This window comes from Diadema antillarum, unplaced genomic scaffold, assembly GCF_040938485.1.
Source record: "Diadema antillarum isolate AM-2024a unplaced genomic scaffold, OU_Dant_1.0 scf00000170, whole genome shotgun sequence".
Lineage (NCBI taxonomy): Eukaryota > Metazoa > Echinodermata > Echinoidea > Diadematoida > Diadematidae > Diadema > Diadema antillarum.
In genome coordinates this window covers 2,312,042-2,338,333 of record NW_027271059.1, presented here as the reverse complement: position 1 = coordinate 2,338,333, position 26,292 = coordinate 2,312,042, and the positions used below count along the sequence as shown (strand labels likewise).

The following is a 26,292-nucleotide window of genomic DNA, read 5'->3' as shown; positions in this document are numbered from 1 at the left end:
TTAATTACTTGAACATGATGGCAATCCAAACAAAAAAAAAACATCAAGATATGTTTATGGTACGTAAGTGCATGGCTTGACATTAAACAGTGACGTATAATTACGACATGAAAAAAAAAAGCGTGCTGGCAAAGTCGCATGATGTGAAATCGTGTAACAAAATATACAAGTAAACATTTTGTCTCTGTCAAGCAAATCGTGCATTCAATAAATTTACATCCCTGTATGTAGCACGCTTTACATTCTGCAGAAATCTGAATTAAGTCTGCGTATTCATGTATTTCAATCGCTTACCAATTTCATCAGGCCACACCATTGCTTTCATGTATCCTAGATAACATACTCGTTAACACAATAATGTTTTTTAAATGAAGAGTTTGTTCGCAAAAACCGATAAGTCCATTTTTGAAGATTTTGAAGTATGGTCTCTGTCATAAAGTACAAAATAATACCTTTTGAATGATATATTGGTCACTACTATAAAGGTACATTTTTGAAGTTATGGTCAAAAGAAGCAAAAATTTTCTTATTATTCTCTCTTTTTTTCTTGACCTTTAATCGCAAATATCTCCATTTGGCAAATATGGACTTATCGGTTTCTGCAAACAAACTCTTCAAATATATATATATAGGCAACACACACACCGTAATTTACTTATTAGAAGAATGCTACATGGTATAATACAACTGATATAAACTTTTCACATCTGTTTCATACAAATATGACATTCTGGCAGTGCTTTTATACTTTTGTAAATTCTACACAAGTGATTGATGTGTTCCCACCGATGCGGTCTGTACAAAGGACATGTGTTTTTTTTTTTGTCTTTGTCTCTGTCTTCTATCGACAAGAAATCGACAGAAATCGACAGACATCGGCAATAATCGACAGGAATCGACACCTTCAAAACTTGACCTTCCACAGAAAGCATTCCTCGCTGCCGAAGCCTTTGATACATATCATCGTGTTGCATACCGAATTAATAAGCACGCTCTTGCGACCCTGCATTTATCAATCAGGCATAATATGTTTTGTTCTTGAATATTTTGTTCTGATGTAAAGTAATTCATTTCATCCATCCATTCATTCATTCATTCATTCATTCATTCATTTTTCATTTCCAGCAGAAACATACAAATGTATTAGAGAAATGGAACACAAATACATAGATTTCATCATTTTCAAAATAAAGGATGAGTTTACAGAAAAATTGTAAGTATACGAAAATGTAGCGATCCCTCTAGTTTTTTGTTTTAGGCACAACGTTTGATAAGCAGACGCTACCACTCACGAGCGTAAGACAATACGTTTAATGAAGAATTCACCCCCTAGAAAAAGTACGGTTGTGTGCCTGCTAGTGATTGTGCAGGCGTATTAGGTTCTTCCTCTTGAAAAAAAAAACAGCTATTGAAAATAATTGAAAAAAAGTAGTTATCTAACCACAATTTCTTGAACCAAAATTGAAAGCTGGCACTAGGACAAAAAAATACTTTGCAGTATTCGCTTGTCATACTTGTGATTTTATGATCTCTTCACGCCTGCGTGAGATAAGGGTTATGATGGACAGAATTGTGTGGCGCTATATCCCTGTTTAGAATGGAATCAAAGATCCGAAAATTGAACATAATTCATCAATTCAAGACACCGCAATGATCCCCACGAAAAGAAAAATAAAAGAAGCCTTTATTTTCTTTAGGAGCACATTCTTTTCCTTTATATGTGTGTCTCTGCAAGATCATCCTAGCTGACATTCTTTTTGTTCCTGTTGCTTTCTCGTATAATATTATTCGTGCTTTTATCAGAGTGTTGTGGTAACGGATATACAGTCATTCAGAATGTAAAAGTGAGGACAAGAAAAGTCTTGCCGGGTAAAACAAGCCAAGAACAAACACAGTGACTTGGATATGTTGTATCTCACACTCCCTCTTCCTCTGCCATGATTCTTGCACTCTGCAATGGAAACAAAATAAAACACAGACGCAAAAATCAGTGATGTTACTGTTTGGAATATAATTGTAGACCTATTTCAACTGTTTGTAATTTCAAAAATTCATAATTCTTAGGGTTCGCAACTCCCAATATGAAATAAAGTTTGGTACCTTGAAGGCTCGTTAATCCAAAAATGATAAATGGAGGTCTGTTGTCCCAAAGGTTCGTTAATTCGAAAATGATAAGGTTGTTCCATCTAATCGTTCATCCAATTTCATTTCATCTAACCTGCAGAATGATGAACATTTTCCTTTTTAAAAAATTGTATGTCCAAAAAAAAAAAAAACAAACAAACAACCTGATTCAGTATCATGAGGAAGGGAATCAATGCACAGACAAAACTTACAGTTCCTTTCATTCCATACATTTTTGCCTACTTGTTTTTCTATTAAAGATTCTAGATTATATTATATTCTATGCATAAATTTAACTCACGCAAACAATCTGATATCTCAAAGATCATGAAATAGTTTCTTCACAAGTTTTTGAGCGCTCCCGATTTTCAAGTATAACTAAAAGTAAAGAGAAGTTTCTATAGAGACTTGTTTGTTTTTTTCATATATCAAGACAATCAAACGTCAACCATTTGACTGTTAAGCAAAGCAACGACACAATCAAAATGTCTGACAGGTCCCTGGAAACTCAGATATGAATGATAAATGCCAAAATGTATGATGTGACTTTGGTGTCGACTGGAGCATTCTTTAGAGGGATAGTACAGAAAGGTTGAGATGGGTTTTATGGTTGCAATATGATGACGATGATGATAATGACAATGATTATTTTTTCAGTTACAAGAAACATTTGATGAAATTATATCAGAAGGCATAACTTTCTAAGAGGATTTCAAAATTTATTTGATAAAAACATGCTTTTGAAATGATTGAAATATTGAAAACAAAGCGATCTTAATAAAAGGTGGGACCCACCTTTCATTAGGATGGCTTTCTTCTACTTTGTTTGTGAATATCTCAGCTATTTCAAAATCGATAGGTCAATCAAAAAAAAAAATGGACTCTGAACATAACCCTGGTTACAATAAAGAAAAAAAATAATTTTCTCCCTACAACACATTAAGTTTATTATGTTTTACATTCCAAGGTGTTTTGTATAGGCCTATATCATAATTCAAGGAGAAATAGAATAGACAGGAATTTCCTATAGCAATGCAATAGAGTCTGAGCTGTAGATATGTAGGCCTACCTAATTATCATCATTGTTTCGAAAATTTGATCAACATTTATAAACACACACACACCGAAACACACTTTACCTGGCATCTGTAATGCTCTTATGCAGCATGTTTTGTAGAAGAGTAAGGACATGCATTGAATTTAAGTTGATTTCAGAAATGTTGTCCAGTGACGTAAGGCCTCACCTCTCGAAGTTTCTCTTTCAGCTGGTCTTCATTCAGCTTCTGCTCTTCATACCGATAGAGGGCGTTCCTCAGAGGTTCAACCATGGAATCATCCAGTTGAGGGAAAAGCTGTCGAAATGACAATATAATCGCATGCTTTTGACTTTTGACATTTACATTTATTCAGACTCTCGCATTTAAGTATGACATATGATGAACACTTCGTGATTTGGAACACAACTCTCTATTTTTCACACAACGTAGTATACTTGTAAACAAGGCAATACCAGTTTTCAAATTGAGAAAATAAACCTTAAAGACTAAATAATGCGGTTTAGGAATATTTTGTTTGTTTCTTTGTTTGTTTTTGCATATTGATTCGCGGAGAACAAACGAGAAACTAAAGTGTCTATGCAACTATTGGAATCATACTAATATTAGTGATTACGACACGATTCGGAGCCATGACGTGCGTGGACACGTGTGCCTGTAAGACTGTAGTAATGACTTGACGGATATTTTGGTAGGCCTACATGTACTGGTATCACGGCACGAAAACCCGACTACCGTAAAAGTTTTTCTACTGCGAAGCATTTTGCTCTGTTCTGTAATGGCTGCCTACTTGTGGGAAAATAACATTTGTGTATCTGCATGTGTTTGTTGAAATATCCGCGTCTTCTCATCGTTATTTATATATTCTGTCGTCGTGTCCGTGATAGTTAATTGCTGTGTTTTATTGATTGCTTACTGAAATCTCTGGTGAGCTGCCAGCCGTTAATAAGATTCCAATTTGTGTCGTGATGTACTAACGGAAAACATGCATGAAACAGTATCAAAACAGATTAAACTGGTCCTTCGAATCCGCATTCACATTCAATTTTTATCTAATTGACATGTATGACGGATACTTATATGGTAAAGATTCTGCGTATGGCTGCATGCTAGGCACATAATGATACTCCTTTGTTCTATTTCTAAATCTGTGAAGACCTAAGTAGAGTTAGGCGTAGGACTATCGTGTATATTAATGAGACGTCTTCTTTTCTCTTACCTTGGATACCACCTCGAACATCGGGATGAGGACATACTTGATGAAGCCTACTTGGGCTGTGGGCTTGGTCACCTTGTCTCGATCCATGAAGGCAGCCACGGGTAGACCTTCCATCTTTTCCCGATCACTCTGTTCCATACAAAAAGGCAAACATTGGAAAAAATAGTAAACTTGTAATTTATAGTCTACAGCAGGACACGGTCTATTGAATTGGACATCTATTAGTCAGAATAACCAGATGATAACTAAGAACGTCAACATATGGTATCTGCTAGAAACAATTATTAAAGTGTGATACGTCAAAAGAGTCAAATGAAAACATTGCAAAAGTCAAGAATTTGGTATGACGTTTGGATATAAAAACCAATTACTCACAATATTTTATATTTGTATATTCAATATCATTGTCTTTATTACTGTTATTATTATTATCATCATTATCATTATTATTATAATCACTATTACTATTATTATTATTATTATTATTATTATTATTATTGTTATTATTATTATCATAATTATTATTATTATTATCATCCCCATCATTGCCATCATCATCTTTATTACTACTCCTTCCGCTATAATTACTATTGTTGTTGTTTATTTAGTTGTCCTTCATTTGGGATGTCTCTTCATAGACAAAAACAAAACAATATGATACAGTGTGACAGAACAAAATCAATCATAACACAGCAACAAAACAGAATAGGGAAAGATAATAATAGGCCAAGATCGTGACATAACAACAGGGTTATACACATACACACATAAAAGTATGCATTGTTGAGATTTATTCATGACTCTTAAGGTCAACAGTTATTACATGGATATTTACCGTGTTTGTATGAGGAATATGTGAAATATAATATTCCACTTAACTTTCGTCTGCGCTGTATGTTGAAGATAATTATAACCCTCATGTTATCAAAACTATCATTTTGCAAAAAATGATAGTTGTATCTTCCCCTGGATTCGATTTAATATAACTTTAAGAGTTTTACTGCAAAAATGAGTTAAGCGCCGTAATTAAACACCTCAAAGTAATTACATCATCAGATAGAACAAAATCAAACCTTTCCAGTAATACCTCACTGTTGACATAGCGAAATATTCTAGAAGTTATAATGATAAATATCCTGTATTTCCTTATCATTTTCTCTCTTTTTTTGGTCACTTTAATCTGAAATATCTCAAATCATCAAGAATGGAGTTAGGTCGTTTTGCGATAAATTTCACATGCTTGTGTGTCTGTGTGTCTGTTTGCAATTACTTTTATCTATATGTAAGCATTTACATTTTATTTTTCCTCGTAAATATGAGCTTCATTACCTGGATGAAGTATTCCTCTAGGAGACAGTCCACCCATGGCTCTGACACGTCAGATGGCCGCACCTCGTTCGAGATATCACAACATTTGATGAGAACCATGCGGAGCTAAAACAGAGAAGAGAGTTTGATTGGAAAACATTCTTAATCATTACTTTAGAATACGTCCATCATCACATACCGAAAATTAAGTCTTTCCAAATGATACCTTACTAATTGCATAACAATATCAGACAAATATATCACCAGTTTCTTATCAATTTCTTTATTTTTTGGCAGGTTTTATTACAAAGGTCCGAAATTGACAAGATTTTAGTTCGCTCGATTTCAATCAAAATATCCAGATGGCCTACTGGCATGTGCACAGTTTTTTTTTTTCATTGAAGGTACAACAAAACACTTTCTGACTTGTTAATCCCGTCTGAGTAGCTCCAAGGCACAGAGTCAAAATATTAAGGTGCAAGAAAACATTGAAGACCCATGAAATGGAAAGTATACTTACGATAGAACAAAAGAAACAAAGTAACGAACCATAATAGGCCAATTGTGACCCTGCACCTCAAAACACACAAAAAGTCGCCAGACATGAATATTTAGTTAAGACCATATTCTAAAAGAGCAGACTGTAAGCTTTAAAATGATGTATAACTCAAGTCAAATGGACTCTCCTAACCTATCTAAATATTGGAAAGAAAGCACAAACTCAGGAAAAGTGTGAACTGAGAAAAGAGGCTCTGAAGTACAGTGTCTATTCAAGCGCTTAATCTTTACCAAACTGTGCTGGCTGTGCGATGAATGGGACAAAAAACAGGAAGTAAACCACCAGAGTAACAACAATGAAGGGATTATCGGATTAAATTGAAATTAAGCATGCCTCATTAACACATTCTGTCCATAATCAATGCCAACTTTCAAGGCAGTAATGCTATCCTTTCAAAAGTTATTAGAGTTGAAAGTGAAGAGTGTGTACAAGGTTTTTCAGAAATGAAAAAGGGACTCTAAAGAGACACCTAATCACACTATTCTACCAAAAAAATGTTCAAGATAAACTGCCAAAAAACACACTTTCCTGCTCGTTTTATGATACTAAATTTTAACATAATGTAAAAGAAGACCTGCTCTTTCAGAAAATATGAAAAGGTCAAGATCTGCTAGGTTGACCCATTTCACTTATTTTCAGTCCTCACGCAAAATCAGTGTGTGCGACTTTATGTTCGTTTTGAGGTGCACGGTCACAATTGAAATAATTTTTTTTTTATCAAAAAGAGGTTGCGTAGATGTTGTAAACTGTATGGAAACTTGAAGAAATAAAAGAAATCCAACATTCATTTATATGTCCTCGGCTGAACAAAACATACAATATCAAATATTGTATCTCGACGATCACGAGGAAATAATGATCAAATAAACTAATGAAAATAATTCATGTCAAAGTGAGGTGATAAAGGAAGCTTAATTCAAAACATGGACACATATACATATAGTTTGAACCGAAAAGTTGAAAGAAACACAAAGACAAGACGGCAACTCAAAAACTCATATAAGCAGTAGAAGCATGAAAGAGCGAAATTTATTATGAGATTGCTATTTTCAGTTTTACTGGGATTTTGCTCTTTTATAACACTTTTGTCAATGCACGTATTTTTTGTACATGTACATGTGTCAAACTGTTTCATTTAACGAAGCTCTTCATGATGCTGTTAAAAAACATTTTGCCTGAACAAGGATATCACCTCCGTAAGAAGTAGATTCTACATACTAATGTACAAAGGAAGACAATGGAATGATAATACCCGAAAGGTCTCTTTAGATGTTTGTCTACAATCAAATCCATGATATTCTAACCGGTAACAGCTTTCCAGCAGCTGCAGCAAAGAGTACTTAAAGACTCTCACAAAGACAATTTACTCGATTGCAAAAGTACACTACGTCAATCAGGCGGAATAAAGAAGCCTGCTTATCTTCACCGATCTGGAAGACATTGAGCGGTTGTCATGGCAACATGCCCCAATCCAGAGGAAAGCATCTCCATCACATTTCCCAGATATTGGATGTTTCATTGACACAATAGCATTAGCGGCAACTATAACAACGACAAGAAAAAAAAGTGGCGCACTTAAAGGGAGATATGTATCTTTGGAAAGTCGGGGTCAAACATACGTAATTGATGTGATCCATGTTGTTGAAGTCGAATCCCTCTTCAACCTGTGTCTTGAATTGATCCAAGATGTCCGAATGGCGAGCCATGTCGGTTGCCATGATCAACATAATGATGCCCTTGGAGAGAAAAAAAAAAATGGAGAGAGAGATATGATTGGCCAGTTTGGTAATATATTCAAATCTTATGCATAATTGCGCGCTGCAAACGTTGACCGTGTCTTTTCTTCTCTCTCTCATTGCCCCTTTCTGATGTTTTGTTGTTGTTGTTGTTGTTTGTGTCTACACATCATAAATATTTGTTTCCTCTATCGTTTTGTGCCTCTGAGTGTGTTCTTCTGTGGACTCCTTACTCCTTATTCCATTTTTTTTTTTTGCTTGTTTGACATAAGAACAGTGCAATCTCCACATATTTTATATATGAAGAGTTAGTTCACGAAAACCGATAAGTCCATATTTGCCAAATGGAGATATTTGCGATTAAAGGTCAAACAAAATAAAGAGAATAGTAAGAAAATTTTTGCTTCTTTTGACCATAAATTCAAAAATGTACCTTTATATGTAGTGACCAATATATCATCTAAAAAGGTATTATTTTGTACTTATTGACAAAGACCGTATTTCAAAATCTTCAAAAATGGACCTATCGGTTTTTGCGAACAAACTCCACCTATCATTGACTTGTAATATCGCTTGAAAGAACCTGGCTGATATTTGAAGGAAAATCTGAATTGAAATGAATTGAATTGAGTTGAATAGCAAAAAACTAAACGCGTCCCCGAGACTAATTTCCGGATATGGAAACACGTTAAGCATATAGGCCTACAATCGATTTCAAGGATTTAATGTTATTTTGTATAATGCATTTGTATGTACCAATGAAGCTTGCAGTTGACATGGGACAAAAACCCAAAACACGCTTATGTGAACCTTGTATGACACAGAAAAAAAAAAAACGATCTCGGCATTGTCAAAGTAACGCGTTGTCGTGGCAAATCACGTCAGCTAGGCAATTTTCTTTGTAGAACATTTTGATATGATAATGCAAGCACTTAACAAATGGTGGAAGGTGGATCTTGAGTCCGTCTGAAAAGAATGTTTCACTTTTTAAATCAAGTGTATCTTTGTGAAAGGTCAGGATCTAGACAAGGGGTCATCCGCGTCTACCTGTCTAACGGCTTTGAACTCGTCCTCTGGCAGACTCCGAAAGATGTTACACTCCGGATTGCTGAGGATCTTAAAGGCCACGGCACAGTGATGGTTCTCAAGGGGAGAGATGTCATTGTAGCGAATGGCCAGGTCCGTCCGGGCATTGATCTGGTATCTATTGGAGATGGAATTGGTGTACAGCGCCATTTTATAAACACAAACATAAACATAAACATAAACATAAACATAAACATAATAATAATAATAATATCAATAATAATAATGATAATAATAATGATAATAATAACTTTAATACTAAAAATAATATTACTGTTGTTATTATTATCATCATTATTATTACTATTGTTATTATCATCGGTTTCATTATTATCATTATTATCATTATTACTTTTATCTAATACCATTATCATCATCGTTATAATCATAATTACCATTATCATCACAATGGAAGCAACATGATGGTAGAAATTTTAATTCATATCTATACACTAACATTGCTGAAATCTTCAAAACCAAGATTCTGCCACCCTGTTGAAAGGACGACAATGTCCCACAATGTGAAATATAATGTGAAACACAGTGTGTAATGTCTGCACACTGTTAAAAAGAAGCGTGGACATAGTATGAACACATTGTTAATCGTCATTTTACAGTGTGAAACAAAACGTTACTATGAGAATACCCCATGAAAAGCCACATCACAGGGACGAATAATGATTGCACTGTTAAATTCGAGCGTTTTCACAAGTAGTTGACAAAGTGAGCTGCACAATGTGACAACACTGTGGGACACTGTTTTCGTTCCAACATGGCAGTAGCTTTATAATCTATGTCAGTCATTGCTAGATTACGGATGTATTTAAAGGAAATCAACGAAATGCACAGTTACCTATAGACCGAGCATAATTCTCACTTTCACCTGCTATTTTATATTTGTTATTCATATGAAATTGAACACGAATGTATTTATGTTGACTTCAAGGCAAGGTGCACTTAAAGTTTTTAGTTAATCATAAAATTTCCCTAGCAATGATTTGTAGATGATACAACTGGCAGAATCTTGATCTAGAAGGTTTTTTTTTTTTTTGAGGGGGTGGGGGGGGGGGGGGGGTGTATGCGAGTAATCTTAAGAAACATAGTAGAAAATACCCCTGTGAGATGTATATCACGTATTCACATTATCCATTTTGGCCACATACATGTTGTTTACGGGTACATGAATCAATACAATAGTTAAAGAGCATTGGCATTAAGATTTTTATAGCTTCTTCAACGGTCAATCTATATCATGTGACTGAGAGAGGCTTTTTGGATTTGGGAGGTACAAAGCTTTTCTTGTTGGATCTAGTTGTCTTGCATATCATAGACGGTATGTAGAATTGCTTTGGGAAATTCAGCAGTGGAGCTGTCCATGCCCTTTCGGTCTGTTTAATGTCAGCAGTCACAGCAAGCTTAGATTCCTTGTGTTTCATATCTGAGTCAAGATATGTTATTCTATCGTGATAACGTATGTTTTGATTCAAGCATAGGTACGAAAATTACGGTTACAGCTTGTTATTCCGAAGGTTCGTTATTCCGAAGGCTCTTTATTCCTAAGATTCGTTATTCCGAAGGTTCATTGTTCCGAATTTCATTTTCGGATTAACCAGTCTTTGGAGTAACGAACCTTCGGAATAACGCCACAAATTTTCGGATTAACGAACCCTTTTTCATTTTCGGATTAACGAACCTGAAGGTGTAGGGAATTTGCGTGTTTCGAATTAACGACCCTTCGGAATAATGAACCTTCGGAATAGCGAACCTTCGGAATAACGACCAGCACCCAAAATTGTTTAGGATCCACTTAACTACATTTACAGCAATCTCAGCAAAATCAAATCAATCCAAGTGACACCAGAAGTTCATGATAGATGATATTATGATGGTAGAACATTTTGAAAGCATGCAGGAAATTGGTAAACTCTTACTGCAAGGAGAGCGATTTTGAGTGAAGATCATTTTTATAGTGAAGGATCGTGCAGTATAACGAAAACAATGCATGTCACGTGCTACAAGTTCAACCAATTACATAGTACCATGCTGTAAAGTTCTCGTCTAAGCAGCATCGTGTTCCTTCAACTCATATAATGGTTGACCTTTATATGAGAATACATTACACACAATAAGCAATAACTAAAGTATGACGAAATCATTTATTCGTCTGTCACTTAACTTACATCCTGTGGATTTCCATACCTGAAGAACGTAGAAAAAAGGGAAGCAGCTTGCTATTCCGGATGTTTGTTTTACCGAAAATGAAATACGGTACAAAAAAAAAGGCTCACCTTCAGAATAGCGAATCATATTTCATTCTTGGACTATTAGGCGAACCTTCGAAAATCATCGAACAACACCCTCAATGTGTAATAAAAATATTGTGAAACTGGTCATTGGTGTTTCGAAGATGATTTTACGTACGTGTTGTTGAAGCCTGGATGGTCCAAGTCGTGACACACGGCCGCTGTGAGGAGAATACCCAGGTCTGTAAGATTGAACTTTGACTTGAGGTCACACAGGTAGATCATGCCGTACATCATCTGGGTCACACAGAAACAATGCCGGAAGTTGTGGAACGGGTTGTTCCGGTAGTTCTCCTGAACACAGCACTGCATCGAAGCAAGGCACACAAAGATACTTCTTAGATGTATTAAAAATAACAACGACCACTTTCATTTCAATAAGTAACTATTTGAGTATCTAAATAATTGTTTATTCAGCTATTTATGATTTCTTCCAAATAACCAAGACATAATTTTCGAGAAAGTAACACTCCCCCAAATATCAGTGGCGCATGTTGACAGTAAATCCCCGGCCTGAAAGAATTAAGTCATAATAAGTTAATATTCTTTATATTGCCAGACAAATTAAATTACTTCATATCTTAAATTTTATATTCTTTGTTTTTTCTTAAGATATAATTAATTATCCGAGATATCATAACTGTTGGAATCCTCTTGAATATTCAGAGATGACGGTACTTAAACTTAAGATGTTTAATTTCAGGTGGAATCTTAAGGCTAATGATCAGAAAACACGAGATACAAGTAAAAAAAAAGAGGTACAACAGTAGCAATAACTTTAGAACCTGGACAATGGTTCAAACATGACAGAGTGTGGTGGTACTGAAGCCTAGAGTGAAGAACTCACCAGGAACCGACGCAGTACAATAGGGTTCATGTGAAACTCTTCAACAAGGCCAAGATCGTGGTACATGTGTTCAAGGAGACAAAGCATCTATATAAATTGGATAAGAGAGAAAGAAGGTAACTCAACAAAAGCAACAACTTCACTCTTCTGATAAAAGAAAAGTAGACGCAGGCACCCCTTCTCTGATATCATGGCATATTATTGAGGTTTTGGTGGCGGGTGTAGATTTTCTCTGGCAACCTTTTAAAGCAAGGCATGCGGTGGATGTTAAACTTAAATTTGTACATTTTTGAATCGTGAAGTTCTTAAAACACACACACACACACACACACACATGCACGCACGAAAACAAAAAAAACAAAAAATCTAGGACACAGCGTTCTCTTAGACAATCACCACCCCTTCAAAACTGGAACATGCGTAATGTTTTCTGCCTTTATGCCTTGTTACATTAAAAAAAAAAGTGTCAAGTGGTTGTAGTCCCCGTAGCCAACTAGTTTTATCTCGGCAACTTTCTCTACACTGTGCGTTTAAGCCAAGAACATCCAGGGCGATAACGTCAGGAACACCTAGGAAGAGACATTATAATTTCGAGTAACAACCATTATTTATTTAATAGATATAATATATTACATTATGACCGTTCTGTAGCACTCTTAAGCTAAACAATACGATGACGCAATATTTGCTACTGCTCCGTCTTATTTTCCCCAAGGACCTAGAATTATGGTGAAGTTTGTAACAGGTTTTAGGTTCAGTTCGGTTTGATGATTATGATAAGGGTTAAAGGAATGTCTATGGGTAGAATATATGCTTGACTTAGAGTGCAGATACTAAATTGGAGTAGATATAGCAGGAACAAATTTCATGTAACCATACAATTTCTGTACTTATTACTGAAAGCATGATCACCACAGACAAAACTTAGATGTCGATATCGATCTTCTTCATGAGATCATTCCTGAACAGAATCCTTAAGTTTTGTTGCAAATGTGCTAACCCCGTTCTTATTAAGTTGAGATCATAACTGCTTAAAAAAGAATATAAAAAGACAAATAGACATGAAATAGTCAGTCATAATTACGAATATGCTTACTTTAGAATGCACAAACACGGCGCTTTAAGACATACTCTGCTATGAAACTCTTCAATTATTGTACTGACTTCAGGTTTTGCACTGTGAGGATCTTTTTTTTTTTCCCGAAATTGTGACCCGCTACAACAAAAGGATCCTAAAGTCGCTGGCGGGCGAGCCAATCATGGCCCAGAAAAATGCTATTTTCAGGCTTTTCCTTTGATCATTTAGCTTCGAAATTTCGGCAGATGATAGAAGATACATTAGACTACAAAATGATGTTGAAAACAGAAATCCAAACGTTTTGACAGATTTTGGTGATCTGACTTCAAACTCGATTTTCACGGCTCACCCGTCAGCGACTTTTAGGATCCTTTTGTCGTAGCGGATCACAATTATTCGGTCTTCAGGGATAGTTTGGTCTTACCTCGTTCGATTCCCAGTGCCAGATGTCAAAGGTCGGCTTTCTTAGGTACTCCTTGGTTTCACGTGACAGTGTGTACTGGAATAAGTATGATGATGTTTTTTTTTCTTTACTTCATGTTCCATATTCCACATTATTACAATTTGTATATTCCATTTGATTTCAGAAAGGGAAGTGTTTTACAAAACAGTCAATGTGAAACGATATTGTATAAATGTATAAGGACATAATTATAGTGACGTGTGATATGAGGAACCTACTAAAAAGCAAAGCTTGTAGGATGAAAGTTCCAAAGGTATAATTTGGGTTTTTAGTGCAATATGTAAAAATGACGAAACATGACGAATGCAACAGGTTGAGAATATAATAAAGTTTGATGAAGTACACAACGTATTGTATGATGTTGATGATTAAACTTGAGGTATTAATGCTAAGTAAAGTAACAAACTGATCAAGCAAAATGAAGTCAATCTAGAGAGGCATCATTGTGAGTATGCAGAGGTACTTCAAGTCATCATAGAAAAATAATTAAACGTAGGATTTGAGAAAAACTGGCTTTAAGATTTTGCTTAAAGGAACTTAGAGAACTTGATTGCAACCGAACAGAATGTAACTCATTCCAGAAAGAAGGGCCCGTCGATGTAATGGTCTTAAGAGGTAAATCAGTACGAACGGGATAAAATGATAGGATTCTCTTTGTCTTGTATAGAGTAAGTATGGATACGCATATATGTTTTTAACAAACATTGGGGAAAATAAACTACGAAGATCACCACAGCTCTGCTCATAGTAATAACACGACTGGATAAATGATGATGACATCACAAAGACATTGATAATAGTAGTAATGACGGTGGCAATATTACTTGTGAAAATATAGATTGTGCTTGACAGAAAAAGATAACTTCATTGATAATAAGAACAAAAATGACAAGATAAAAAGAGAGAAGGAAAGGAACAATATGTAATCTGATTTGATGTTGAATTTTCCTCCATGTCTGATCCCAAAAATAAAAGAAAGATCCTTCAAACAACATTTATTTTGTCAAACACACACACAAAAGTAAACATTCCATGTGTGGAGAAAATCTCAATTTCACATACGAAACAACAACGTTGTGCTAAAGAACAACAGGTAACATGCAAAAAACAAAGATTATATTTCTATAAAAGAACACGAACGAGAATGCTTTGTCCTTTTTCTGAGGTATGAATGCAGCTCTGCTCTGTAAGCCATTCAGTATTGCTGATTACCTTTTTGATATTCCGCTTGGTAATAATATGATGGGTAGGTTGAGGTATTTAAAGGCCTACGATTTTGCGCTGATGACCCTTTTTTTTTGCCTGTAAGCTGGAGAAATCCAGAAGTGGCACCCGATGTTACCCTTGCGCTGAATTTTTTGTCTTTTCTATTCTTCTTTTTCTTCTTTTTTCATGAAACAGACACCCGATCTTTCCACCCTTCCTTTTTTTTTTTACACACACAGCTGGGTAGAGGGAAACATTCAATATCAAACAAACCTTCGGGTATTTCGGAACGTCTCGCTTTGCAACTATCCTCGTGTCACTGCTGTTGGCCGATGGAATGGTGCACTTGCAAAAGTTGGCGTGTCGGCTGAAATAAATATGACGGAAATAATTATTTATTATAATTATGATGATGATATGAATAATTCCTAACCATGTTATCAATATTGTAGTATGTATATATCTAGTAATAGTAGTATAAATAATAAGAATGATGATGATAGCAGAAATAGTAATGATGATAATAATACTAATAATAATCATATTGATAATGATAACAATAATGATTATATTATCATTATTACAATAATTGTATGCATGACTCTTGAAATTGACTATAAATCACGACAAAACAATGATAACAAATAGAATTATCCCACGACTAGCACACAATTTACGTTTTGGTATCAACTCCCACTAATATATCATTGTTTTCGACGAATTTTCTTTTTCATTTATATTTGTGACCGTGCACCTCAAAACGAACATAAAGTCGCACACACTGATTATGCGTGAGGACTGAAAATAAGTGAAATGGGTCAACCTTGCCGAACTTGACTTTTCCATACTTTCTGAAAGAGCGGGTCTTCTTTTACATAATGCTAAAATTTGGTATCGTAAAACTGGCAGGAAAGTGTGTTTTTAAGCAGTTTATCTCGAACATTTTGGTAGAATAGTGTGATTAGGTGTGTCTTTAGAATCCCTTTTTCATTTCTGAAACACCTTGTCCACACTCTTCACTTTCAACTCTCATAACTTTTGAAAGGATAGTGCTACTGCTTTGAAAGTTGGCATTAATTATGGACAGAATGTGTTAATGAGGCATGCTTAATTTCAGTTTAATTTGATAATCCCTTCATTGTTGTTACTCTGATGGTTTACTTCATGCTTTTTGTCCCATTCATCGCGTAGCCAGCACGGTTTGGTAAAGATTAAGCACTTGAATAGACACTGTACTTTAGAGCCTCTTTTCTCAGTTCACACTTTTCCTGAGTTTTTGCTTTCTTTCCAATATTTAGATAGGTTAGGAGAGTCCATTTGATTTGAGTTATACATCATTTTAAAGCCTAAAGTCTGTTCTTTCAGAATATGGTCTTAACTGAAAATCCATGTCTGGCAACTTTTTGTTTGTTTTGAGGTGCAGGGTCACATTTTACAGTATAAATAAATTATTGTCTCCGATACCAGTGGCAGTTTCCACACTAGAATAGGCCCTGGGGAGAGTGGAGTGAACTGGGACGCGGGCGAAGTGGGACACCTCTCATATCACAAAAAAAAAATTGAACTATACTATCAAATCTTATCGCCTATCAGGCATTTGTCATCAGAGTACACGCCCATGGTAACTGCCCCGCAACAGCTCTGCGGGAAAGTGTATTGTCTTTTTTTCAGACACTTTTTGTTATTTATTTATTTATTTATTCTTTTTTTTTTGCATTCAACATGAAACGCTTTCTATCATCGCGCGGCTTTAGCAGGCACTTAGCGTGCAATACATGTATGTAGACCTTATAAGTTCCAATAATTTGCATAACAAGATTTTGCAAAAATTAAGTACTAGTAATTAGTGATGTCAACCGCCATATATTTATTTTTTTTGGGGGGGAGGGGGGGGGGTGCTGGGGTGAACTTGGACAGCATTACTGTCCCACTTCTCCCTGTATTCGTAGTTATGATAAAAATGTCAAAGAGTTTTTTCATTATTTTCTTTTAGCTCTGGATGCTTTTATAGATTTCTCTGATTTACCAGGAATATAATCATGTTTTGCGATGAAACTCTCTTTATGGGTAAATATTCAAACGCACACACACACTTTATTATGTGATATGCTTGTATTGTGTCTAGCCTATAGATACTGTTGTCCCACTTCACCCCGTAATGTCCCATTTCTCCCAGGGGATCGTTCACTTCCCCCCATTGAGAAGTCTTTTTTTAAATCCATTATGACACAAATATGAGACTTTTCGGAAAATGAACAAACAACCCATCATGTGGACCAGCATCAGTAGTATTTGGGTACGAGACATGAGTGCCCCATTCCAAATATCAGAAAAGTTATGCGGGAAAATTCATCAAATCAAATATTTTTGTCCCACTTGTCCAACCATATAAATGCATAATTAATCATCTCAGTAAAGCGATGTTGTAAAGCAATATGTATGTTAAGAACAGTGACAAACTAGACTCCCTCTATAATCGCAGCGGCTTTTTATGATTGCGTAGCGAGATTCAATCTGTTGATCAGTACCAGATGAAAAAAAAATGCAACCCACAAGAAAAGTTAGAAAGATAAGAAGAAGCTATATAAAGGAGAGAAAGAGAGGTGAAAAAAATGAAGGACAGAGTATTAATGTCTTCCAAAGTTCAAGTGCCAATTTATCGGCTTTTTGTGTTGCTGAGCTGTTGTTCAGGTCAGAAATTGAAAATAACCAGCGCCCTGGCAATCATCATGCAATAGACCCAAACTTGTCATGCAAGGAATTATTATTTCCCTTTAGATCCGATTACCTACACAACCTGTTCACACACACACGCACACACACACACACACACACACACACACACACACACACACACGTTTTCTATGAATTACTCCAAGCAAGTATTCCTCTGAATAATCATCTCAGAGGACCCACGAACTTTGCTTGAAACGTACGTTTTTGCCGCTAGGAGCTCATCCTTGATCGCCCGAATCTCCATCTTGTTCTTCTCGATTTCGATGGCCTTGTTCCCCTCGACTGTATAGCAGTAACAGAAACATGCATGAATACTTTACAAAGATTTCTACTTAAATTCAAGCATGCCTCGATTTTTGAAAACAAGAATTTGATTTTATAGTCTATAATCGTGTAGTAAAAAACAACAACAAACAGACTAAAAACAAACTAACATAAAATCAGCTAATTTGCTGGTAGGAGATTTCATTGCTCCAGTACACCCAGTCTGTATTCATTAAAGATTTGACAATATTGTGGCTAGAACTTAAAACATAATTCTTCTACACTTTTGTATTTTTTTAACTTTCTTTATCATTTTTTCTCCTTAATCTATTATGCCAATTTTCTCATGTTGAATCAGCAATTGAAACGGAATAAACATTAAATCATACCTGTCGTGTCTGTCTTGCGTAAAATATTTTCTGCATTATGCAGTTCCAAAAAATAGAGAATAAAACAAAATCGAGAGGATTTTTATTTTTTTGGGGGGCCGACATTCTCTTCAGGATTCACGTAATTTCTCTTTGGCTAAACTTTGCGTAGATTATAATTATAATTATATATATATATATATATATATATATATATATATATATATAGGGGAGGGAAGGATTTCTAAAACAAGATAAAAATAGTCTTTATAGCGTTTCTATATCACTTGTTTCAATATTATTTTCTTTCACCTTTCGAACGTAGATTACATCAGGCTGGGAAACTACAATTATTTCTTTTTAACAAGGGATACCTTCATTAAATGATATGTGCACAATCTTAATATTCGTGACTAGTAGGCCTGTCATGTAACTAACTTAGTATAAAAAGACTACGATGAGGGTATAAAAGGGTATAAAAACACATAGGCCTATTATTTATTTTATTTTCTCACATTGACAGTAAAATATTAATATTGGTGGATGGTCTGTGAAGTCAATTGAAACTACGTGATGTCGTCTTACGCTCGTCAAACTGGCAACAATGTCATGATGAGTGATGTACTAAAATTTGCATTGTTTCTGACCCAGGTGATTTCGATCACTACCAAAATTTGATCATGTATTCTTCGTGCCATCAGTAACGTGTTTTTTCTCCCGAAAATATCCTCCAAATCCGTTCAAAATCAACAACAACAACAACAACAACAACAAAATGAAAATCGCACAGAATCAAGCACACAAACAAGAAATCAAACCAGAGCCGGCAAAAACATAGGAAAATACAGAGCAAGGACCTAGGAAGAAGGCATCACGGTGGTTCACACGTGAGCTGATATACACTGGCATTCAAAATGTATGGCTCTGTGAAGTCAGTGGAAACTAGACGCGATGTCGTCTTACACTCGTCAAACTGGCAACAATATCATAATAAGTGATATACTAAAATTTGCATTGTGTCCGACCGAAGTGATTTCGATCACTACCAAAATTTCATCACGTATTCTTCGTGCCATCTTTAACGTGTTTCTTTTTATCATTCCCGAAAGTGTGATCCAAATCCGTTTCAACATCAGCACCAAAAGAAAAAAAAAAGGATCAAAAATCGCACACAATCAAACACACAAACAAGAAATCAAACCAGCTTGCAGCGCTGGCAAAAACATAACCTCCTTTATAGTGGAAGAAGGCATCACGGTGGTTTACACGTGAGCAGATGTACACTGGCATTCAAAAGGAATAGAGGAAAGTACAGAGCAAATTGTCACAAGGTGACCTAATATTCTAAGCGCTGATAGATTGCGGGCGGGGGGGGGGTGTAAAGAACATCAAATCAAAATAGTGTAATTGCCTAGAAATGCTATGTTCGACGGAAATTATGAAAGCGATAAATAGAGCATGCGTTGGAAGTAAATAAAATCACGAAGTTACTGATTAAAGTTGTCTTTGATGAAAAGAGAAGGCACGGCTACAGCCTCCTTTAATCTATTATCACTGAGAGCACTTTTGTGTAAAGTGGACGAGGATAAAGAACTTTGCATTCAAAGACGCGGATATTGAATCGAGATTCTCAGCTGAAGGCCGCATGACGTGATGCCATGGCAAGATGTGAAAACGTTAATTTCAAAACGTTTTAATTTCAGCCAAAATTTAGCCTAATCAAAGGACAAGTTTACCTTCATATACATGTGGATTGAGCAAATGTAGCATTATCAGTAGAGCACATCAGTGAAAAATTGAGGAAAATCAGAAAATTATATCACGATGCTTCGAGCAATGCAAGGAAAGCCATCCATAAAGATAATTTCTCAAAATGTCATTTCTTAAAAGTGGGCCTACACATTAACTCGACTTTTCACTCACTAATTTTAAGGGAAATATTTCCCCTCCCCTCCCCTCCCCTCCCCCCTTCGACTTTTGAAATTGGCAAGAAAGTACATGCTCCTTTATTACGTGAGGAAAGTGTAAGTGGGATTATTTATGCGCGTATAACAATGCCAAAGGTTATAGCAGGTTCTCATTGAGAGAAAACGGCAGTGAAACTTCAAAAATTCATAGATTTTGAACAGATTGTCCGATATACCTCAAACTTTCAATGACATGTCCTACCAATCCCCCACCATTATCACAATTCACATTATAATATGATGGTGAACTTGTCTCTTGATTGCAATATTTCACTATGATATCTGGTATGTGGGATTTTATTCTTTTCATCAAAAACAACGTAAGACTATCCCACAAATCGAAGCCTCGTTGTAACTTCGTGTGGATCGTATATTCTACTAATGCAACTAATACATATCAGAAACCACTAAGTTCTAGTAATAATTACAAATACACCATACGTGTAACAGGAAGCGGGTAGAAGCGGTAAACTCATCTATGCAATGCAAGTTTAAAGCAAATTGAAAAGAAAGAAATAGAACAGGAAGTAAAGTAACACATTCGCCGAAGACAAGTGATCCTTATGTAATGATTGCAAACGGATATCCATAATATGTAGCCATATTGCAAATAGCCAAATAAATAAATTTGCTTTAGTGTAGTTCCTGTCCATTAATGTAATCATTTGCCACTGTGGAAGTACGTATAGTTTGAAATGCTTTCTAGTTGATCTAAACAGTATTGAGAACGGTTTGTCGGTAAAAATAAAACAACAAATCAAAACAACAGTCGAAAATGAAAAACGTGCTCTGCAGGTAGTATATATATATATAGATTTTTTTTTTGTTTTGGTTATCGCGTTCTTGGTGAATCATTAGTGAAAGATGAAATGAAAGCTTGTCTTCCTTATTTCAGTATTGGCCAAATTATTTCCTTTGCAATTTTGATGATTTCATACGCCTAGCCACCTTTTGCATTACCTAATTACACGAATAAAGAAAAAAAAATGAAATCATATTCTAGCCTTCATCCGTTTCCTGTATTTCAATTCTTGTAACCATGACTGGTTTAAAACTCTCTGGAAATTCAAAAGTTTCTATTCAGAACATCACGCGCTATGTTTAGTAACAGTTCTTTTGTAGAACTTGAACGCGTGACTAAAAGTGAATTGTGATCAAATTAGTCTCCGATTTAAATTATTCTGTTTTCCTGTTGTGAAGTAAGTAAAGTACCTTTATTGAGGACTTTTGTTAACTATAGCAGTGCATTCGTTACAATCTCCTCTCCTGGAATGTATCAACATTGCAAACTATTCATGGTAAAAAGGAACACAAACGTTCGACACTAGAAAAGTAAAATTTAGCAAAGTGTAGCACTATGCCTCAAGGAAAGCGAGTATAGCAAAAGGAAAGTAGAGTCTAGAGTAAGCCAAACCAGAGTGAACGATACGTGCACATAATTCTTACGTTGTTCAGGAGCCTTCTTACGTTCTGCACCTTATTGAACAAACATGTAAAAGAAAGTCACATTCAATCGTTGATTACTACTGCGAGTGGGAGAGGGACCTAAATCTTCCAGTCTAAAAACACAAGCATAATGCTATTTTTGTCAATGTTTAATTACTTGATCTTCCCACGCGGCATTACGTTTTGTTACCAAATCTTGTTTTACGTTAGACAAGAAAATGTAAGAGAAACTGTTAACAACCTAAAATGTATACGTCCCACTTTGAAATACGCATAATTCTGAGACAATGAAATGAAGGAACCAAAAAGGAAGAACAAAAATAGCAAACATGTGGATGAAATGGTATGATAAGATATTAAATGTACATGAATAGAAACATTATGATATGCTCATTTATGTTTGGTTGTGTCATTCCGGCAAATACGTTTGGTACAGGTACCGAGTCACTTACTATCAATGCGTTTCTGCATGGCATTCAGTCGATTCAACATCTCCTCCTTCATCTCATTAATCCGACAAGCCCTGAGGGTGAAAAAAAAAAAAACGACGGTGAAAGAGAAAAATGATTGTAGATGCGTATCATAGTTACGAGGATATCGGACTGTTAGATTTGCAAAGAAGGAGCCTCAGCGAAAGTCAAATTCGCCCCCCCCCCCCCCCGCCGCCGCCTTACCGCTTTCTGCCAAGGAAAATGCGCCGCCGAGCCGCAGCTAGGTCACACCATTATCGCAATATTATCATCTTGATGTAGAACGTATTGTCGAGGCTGGCGTGAGCATCGGCGTATGTCTGTATGTGATTCTGTATGCTCGCAATACACCACTGAACTTGAACTTCCAGTTAATTGAATAGTCCACAACAACAGAATCATTCAAGTTCGTCTTTTACGCGGGCATCTGCCATCCAATAACAGCACAAGTATTCTGCTCGCACACTTGTACTTTTCTATTAAAATGGTATGCATTTGCTTCTATCTTTCAGTTTTTACTGTATATTGATACATTTTGTATTACACATAGTCCCTGTAATTATTTATGTGCAGAAATTTATGTGATGTTGGAAATAAAATCTGGCCTAAATCGAATTAAAACACATCTGCGAAATATTACGAGTCAAAATTGTAGCCAAGGCCATCATAGCTCCAACCAGGTAATGTCGTGTATTTCCATTGATAGTAGGGCATCGTGTCTAATAATAGACAGAAGATGATGCGCTCTTTAGTGCTGTTTCAAGAGGTCTCCCATTGCTGAAGTTGCCATGGCAATTAACTGAGTGTTCAATCGTGTTGCTTGTGTTCGGAAATAGGATATCGTTGTGCCTTCATACAACAATTACAGTTGCAATCGTATTCGAAACGCGAGTATATCATGTCGAGCCATTTGAACCAAACAAAACCCTTCCGTTTTAAACTAAAGGCGTCTTTCTAGCCGATTTTTTATTTATTGCATTAGTACCTGCGAATTCATTGTTTGATATGAATGCAGCTAACGTTTAATGCTCTCCTTTAAACACAGCATTAACGATTGCCTGTTTAAAAGGGATGTCATCGATGCTACAAAAATAATATACTCTGTGGAATATAACGCATAAAACCTGCACTTATTCATAACCCTATAAGCCACATTAGTAATTAACCCTCGCCGTCGGGCCCCTCTCAAATGAATTGGAGAGGGAAAGAGAGAGAGAGAGAGAGAGAGAGAGAGAGAGAGAGAGAGAGGGGGGAGGGGGGGGGGGGGGGAGCGAAAAAGAGAGGAGAGAGGGGGAGAGGGAGAGAGAAACAAATTATTTGTATGCACCGGACTGCGGCTCTCTGTGTTTATGAATACGTCTATCATTCACTTAAATGATTTCGAGTCATGGACATTATTTGCAATTGTATGTTATACTACCTCCTGCTTTGAATCAGATATGGAAAAAATGGTGAGGTGGGTTTTTTTTTAATTCTTATACTAAACGCCAAAACGAGACAACCTCTGCCCTGTTGCTTTGAAATTGACAGCAAACATACACAACAGAAAGTCGAACATAAAGTCTCTAATCACCCAATTTTTATATCTAACTGATACCTGATTATGGGGCCTTACATGTTTGATTAATGCATGTTTTAATGCAACATATACCCTGGACGCTCCTAGAGTTTGTGGCTGATACTGCACAACTGCATTTTGAAGTCGTGGAATGTTCTCTATCAGTAACAGGCATGTGACTTCAAAGAGTAGAAAGGTTATTAACATAGCGTTGATAGCCTCAAATTCGTAGCAAAACTGTACTCTTAATTGGCCAATAATCAGCTTTATAGACGGAAAGGAACCGCATGCCAAACAGACGATTGTCTGTTGCAATGACGCAAGCATACGGGGATAAGATGCCTGAGGCTCACAGCAACATTTCAACTACCCGTACCACCTCCTCCTCCCCCCCCCCCCCCCCCACCACCCCCTCAGCCTCGGCTATGAAAGTATTTAAACCCGAGGCGTCTGTTCACTTTCTATCAAATGCATATAATTCACTTTGAATTATTAGTATATACGTGTCCTTTGTGCCGCCAGCAAATTGGCTGGTCTAAAAATAAACATAAATTTTTCACATAATTATCATAAAAAGTCACAGACAAGACCTTGTACCTGGAAATGTTGATATGAATATAAATATGAATACAAAATGATTGTGAATATAGATATGCGATCATATGGAATAGAAAAATAAGTATAGATAAACAAAAATGTAACTCTAGAGGCCCATGTAGATAGAAATATGGATATAAGAAACAAAAACAGAGCTCAAGCTCATGCTGTCGATTCCAACAGGCTATTCTTTGACACACACATTTTCGGGCCTCTTGCCTTTTGTTTGTCAAGTGATTTTCATTCACTTGACAAAGGGTAAGGAGCCTTATAGTAAGCCAGTTCGCAGTTCCACTTTGCGCATGAGCAGAATAAAGGTCATTCGTATAAACATGCTGGTTTTTAGATTCGCTGGGATAAGCATCTGTGACGTAATGATTATTCATGTAAGCTTGCCAGCACATCCACCTGACAGCAAAAGTGGTACTTAAATGTCAATACAAAGAGATTGTTAATGCATCCAATGCAAAATAATGGCATGGATTCTTTCAAAAGTGCTAATTAACAGATCATTCTGGTCCTTTGGTTTACGCAAGTTCATTCTTTGTTTGAACAGGACTGATGAATCTCATAGATTGCAAAGTAAAGCTTATGCATTACTAGTATGTCGTGCTGAAAATGAGTGAAGTACCCCTAACCGACTTTAAAAAAAGAAGGAAAGATCATTCGTATCAAATGTGCCCACGAGCTAACTCCGAACTGGCTTATTCATGTATCAAAAATTATTGATTGGCTAGACAATGTTTGACAGTATGAGCTTGAGCTACATTCTGTTTTTGATATTATTGTACGAACACGTCGACTACTGAACATTATTTACTCTCTTTTCCTCTCATGAATGTATGTATTCATGCACACACACACACACACACACATATGAATATATATATATATATATATATATATATATATATATATGAAGAGTGTGATCGCAAAACGAGCTAACTTCATTTCTGTTAAGGTGTGATATTTGTAATTGAAACCCTGCTATAAAAACAGAGAACATAATAAGAAAATATAGGATATTTTTAATCATAACTTCTATAATATTCCTTGCTATGTCACTAGTGAGGTATTGCTAGAAAGGTATGATTGTGCTGTATCTGATATGAACTTATTTTGAAATGTTTAAAAATGACTCTAAGCTCATTTTGCAATAAAGCTCTTCATTTATATATATATATATATATATATATATATATATACATATAACACACGGTCATAAACACGCACACATGGAAACCGTAGAGACAAAACACACCAATATTTCAACTCACTTGGTGACCTGCTCCGACACGTGACTGAGAACTCCGTGCAGGACCTCATCCCGAGCTATGTTGGTGGTGAAACGTTAAAAGAAGACAAAATCATTTGATCAGTAACCTAACTACTGCACACATCACTGCGGTGAAGCGCTGTTCAGTTCAGGGGTATATGTGACCTTGCATCACAAAACCAACAAAAAGTCGCCAGACATGGGTATTTATTCGTGGGCAGATTCTGACAGAGCAGACTCTAAGCTTTCAAATGTTGTATAATTCAATTCAAATGGATTGTCTTAACCTATCTAAATATCGGAAAGAAAGCATACACTCTGGAAAGTGCGAAACTTGAACAGAGAAAAGAGCCTCTGAAGTACACTTCACCAGGTGTTTACCAAGCCACACTAGCTGTGCCTTGAAAGGGAGAAAACACAGGATGTAAACCACCGGAGTAACAACATTGAAAGGATTATAAGATTAAGCTAAATCTTAGCATGTTCTATAAACACATTCTGCTCATGATTAGTGCTAACTTTCAAAGCAGTAGCCTCATCCTTTCAAATGTTATTAGACTTGAAAGTTAAGAGTGTGCAAAGGATTTCAAGAAATGAAAAGCGGCCGTGAGACATGTACCTGACCA

The 26,292-nt window shown here is 35.9% G+C and overlaps 1 protein-coding gene across 1 annotated transcript in view; it reads right to left on the bottom strand.

The window, feature by feature from the left end:
- Positions 1 to 1,915: 1,915 nt before the first annotated feature.
- The window catches only part of LOC139722728 (high affinity cGMP-specific 3',5'-cyclic phosphodiesterase 9A-like), a 55,580-nt gene continuing 31,203 nt past the window's right edge, over positions 1,916 to 26,292 (bottom strand). Inside the window, exons 5-17 of the mRNA XM_071634018.1 lie at positions 25,668 to 25,722; positions 22,218 to 22,288; positions 17,921 to 18,002; positions 15,258 to 15,351; positions 13,740 to 13,814; positions 12,238 to 12,324; positions 11,509 to 11,696; positions 9,049 to 9,205; positions 7,885 to 8,001; positions 5,728 to 5,832; positions 4,399 to 4,527; positions 3,369 to 3,476; positions 1,916 to 1,951 (exon numbers count right to left, since the gene is read on the bottom strand). Of these exons, the coding sequence (XP_071490119.1) occupies positions 1,916 to 1,951; positions 3,369 to 3,476; positions 4,399 to 4,527; positions 5,728 to 5,832; positions 7,885 to 8,001; positions 9,049 to 9,205; positions 11,509 to 11,696; positions 12,238 to 12,324; positions 13,740 to 13,814; positions 15,258 to 15,351; positions 17,921 to 18,002; positions 22,218 to 22,288; positions 25,668 to 25,722 (1,304 nt within the window). The remainder of the gene's footprint in view (positions 1,952 to 3,368; positions 3,477 to 4,398; positions 4,528 to 5,727; positions 5,833 to 7,884; positions 8,002 to 9,048; positions 9,206 to 11,508; positions 11,697 to 12,237; positions 12,325 to 13,739; positions 13,815 to 15,257; positions 15,352 to 17,920; positions 18,003 to 22,217; positions 22,289 to 25,667; positions 25,723 to 26,292) is intronic.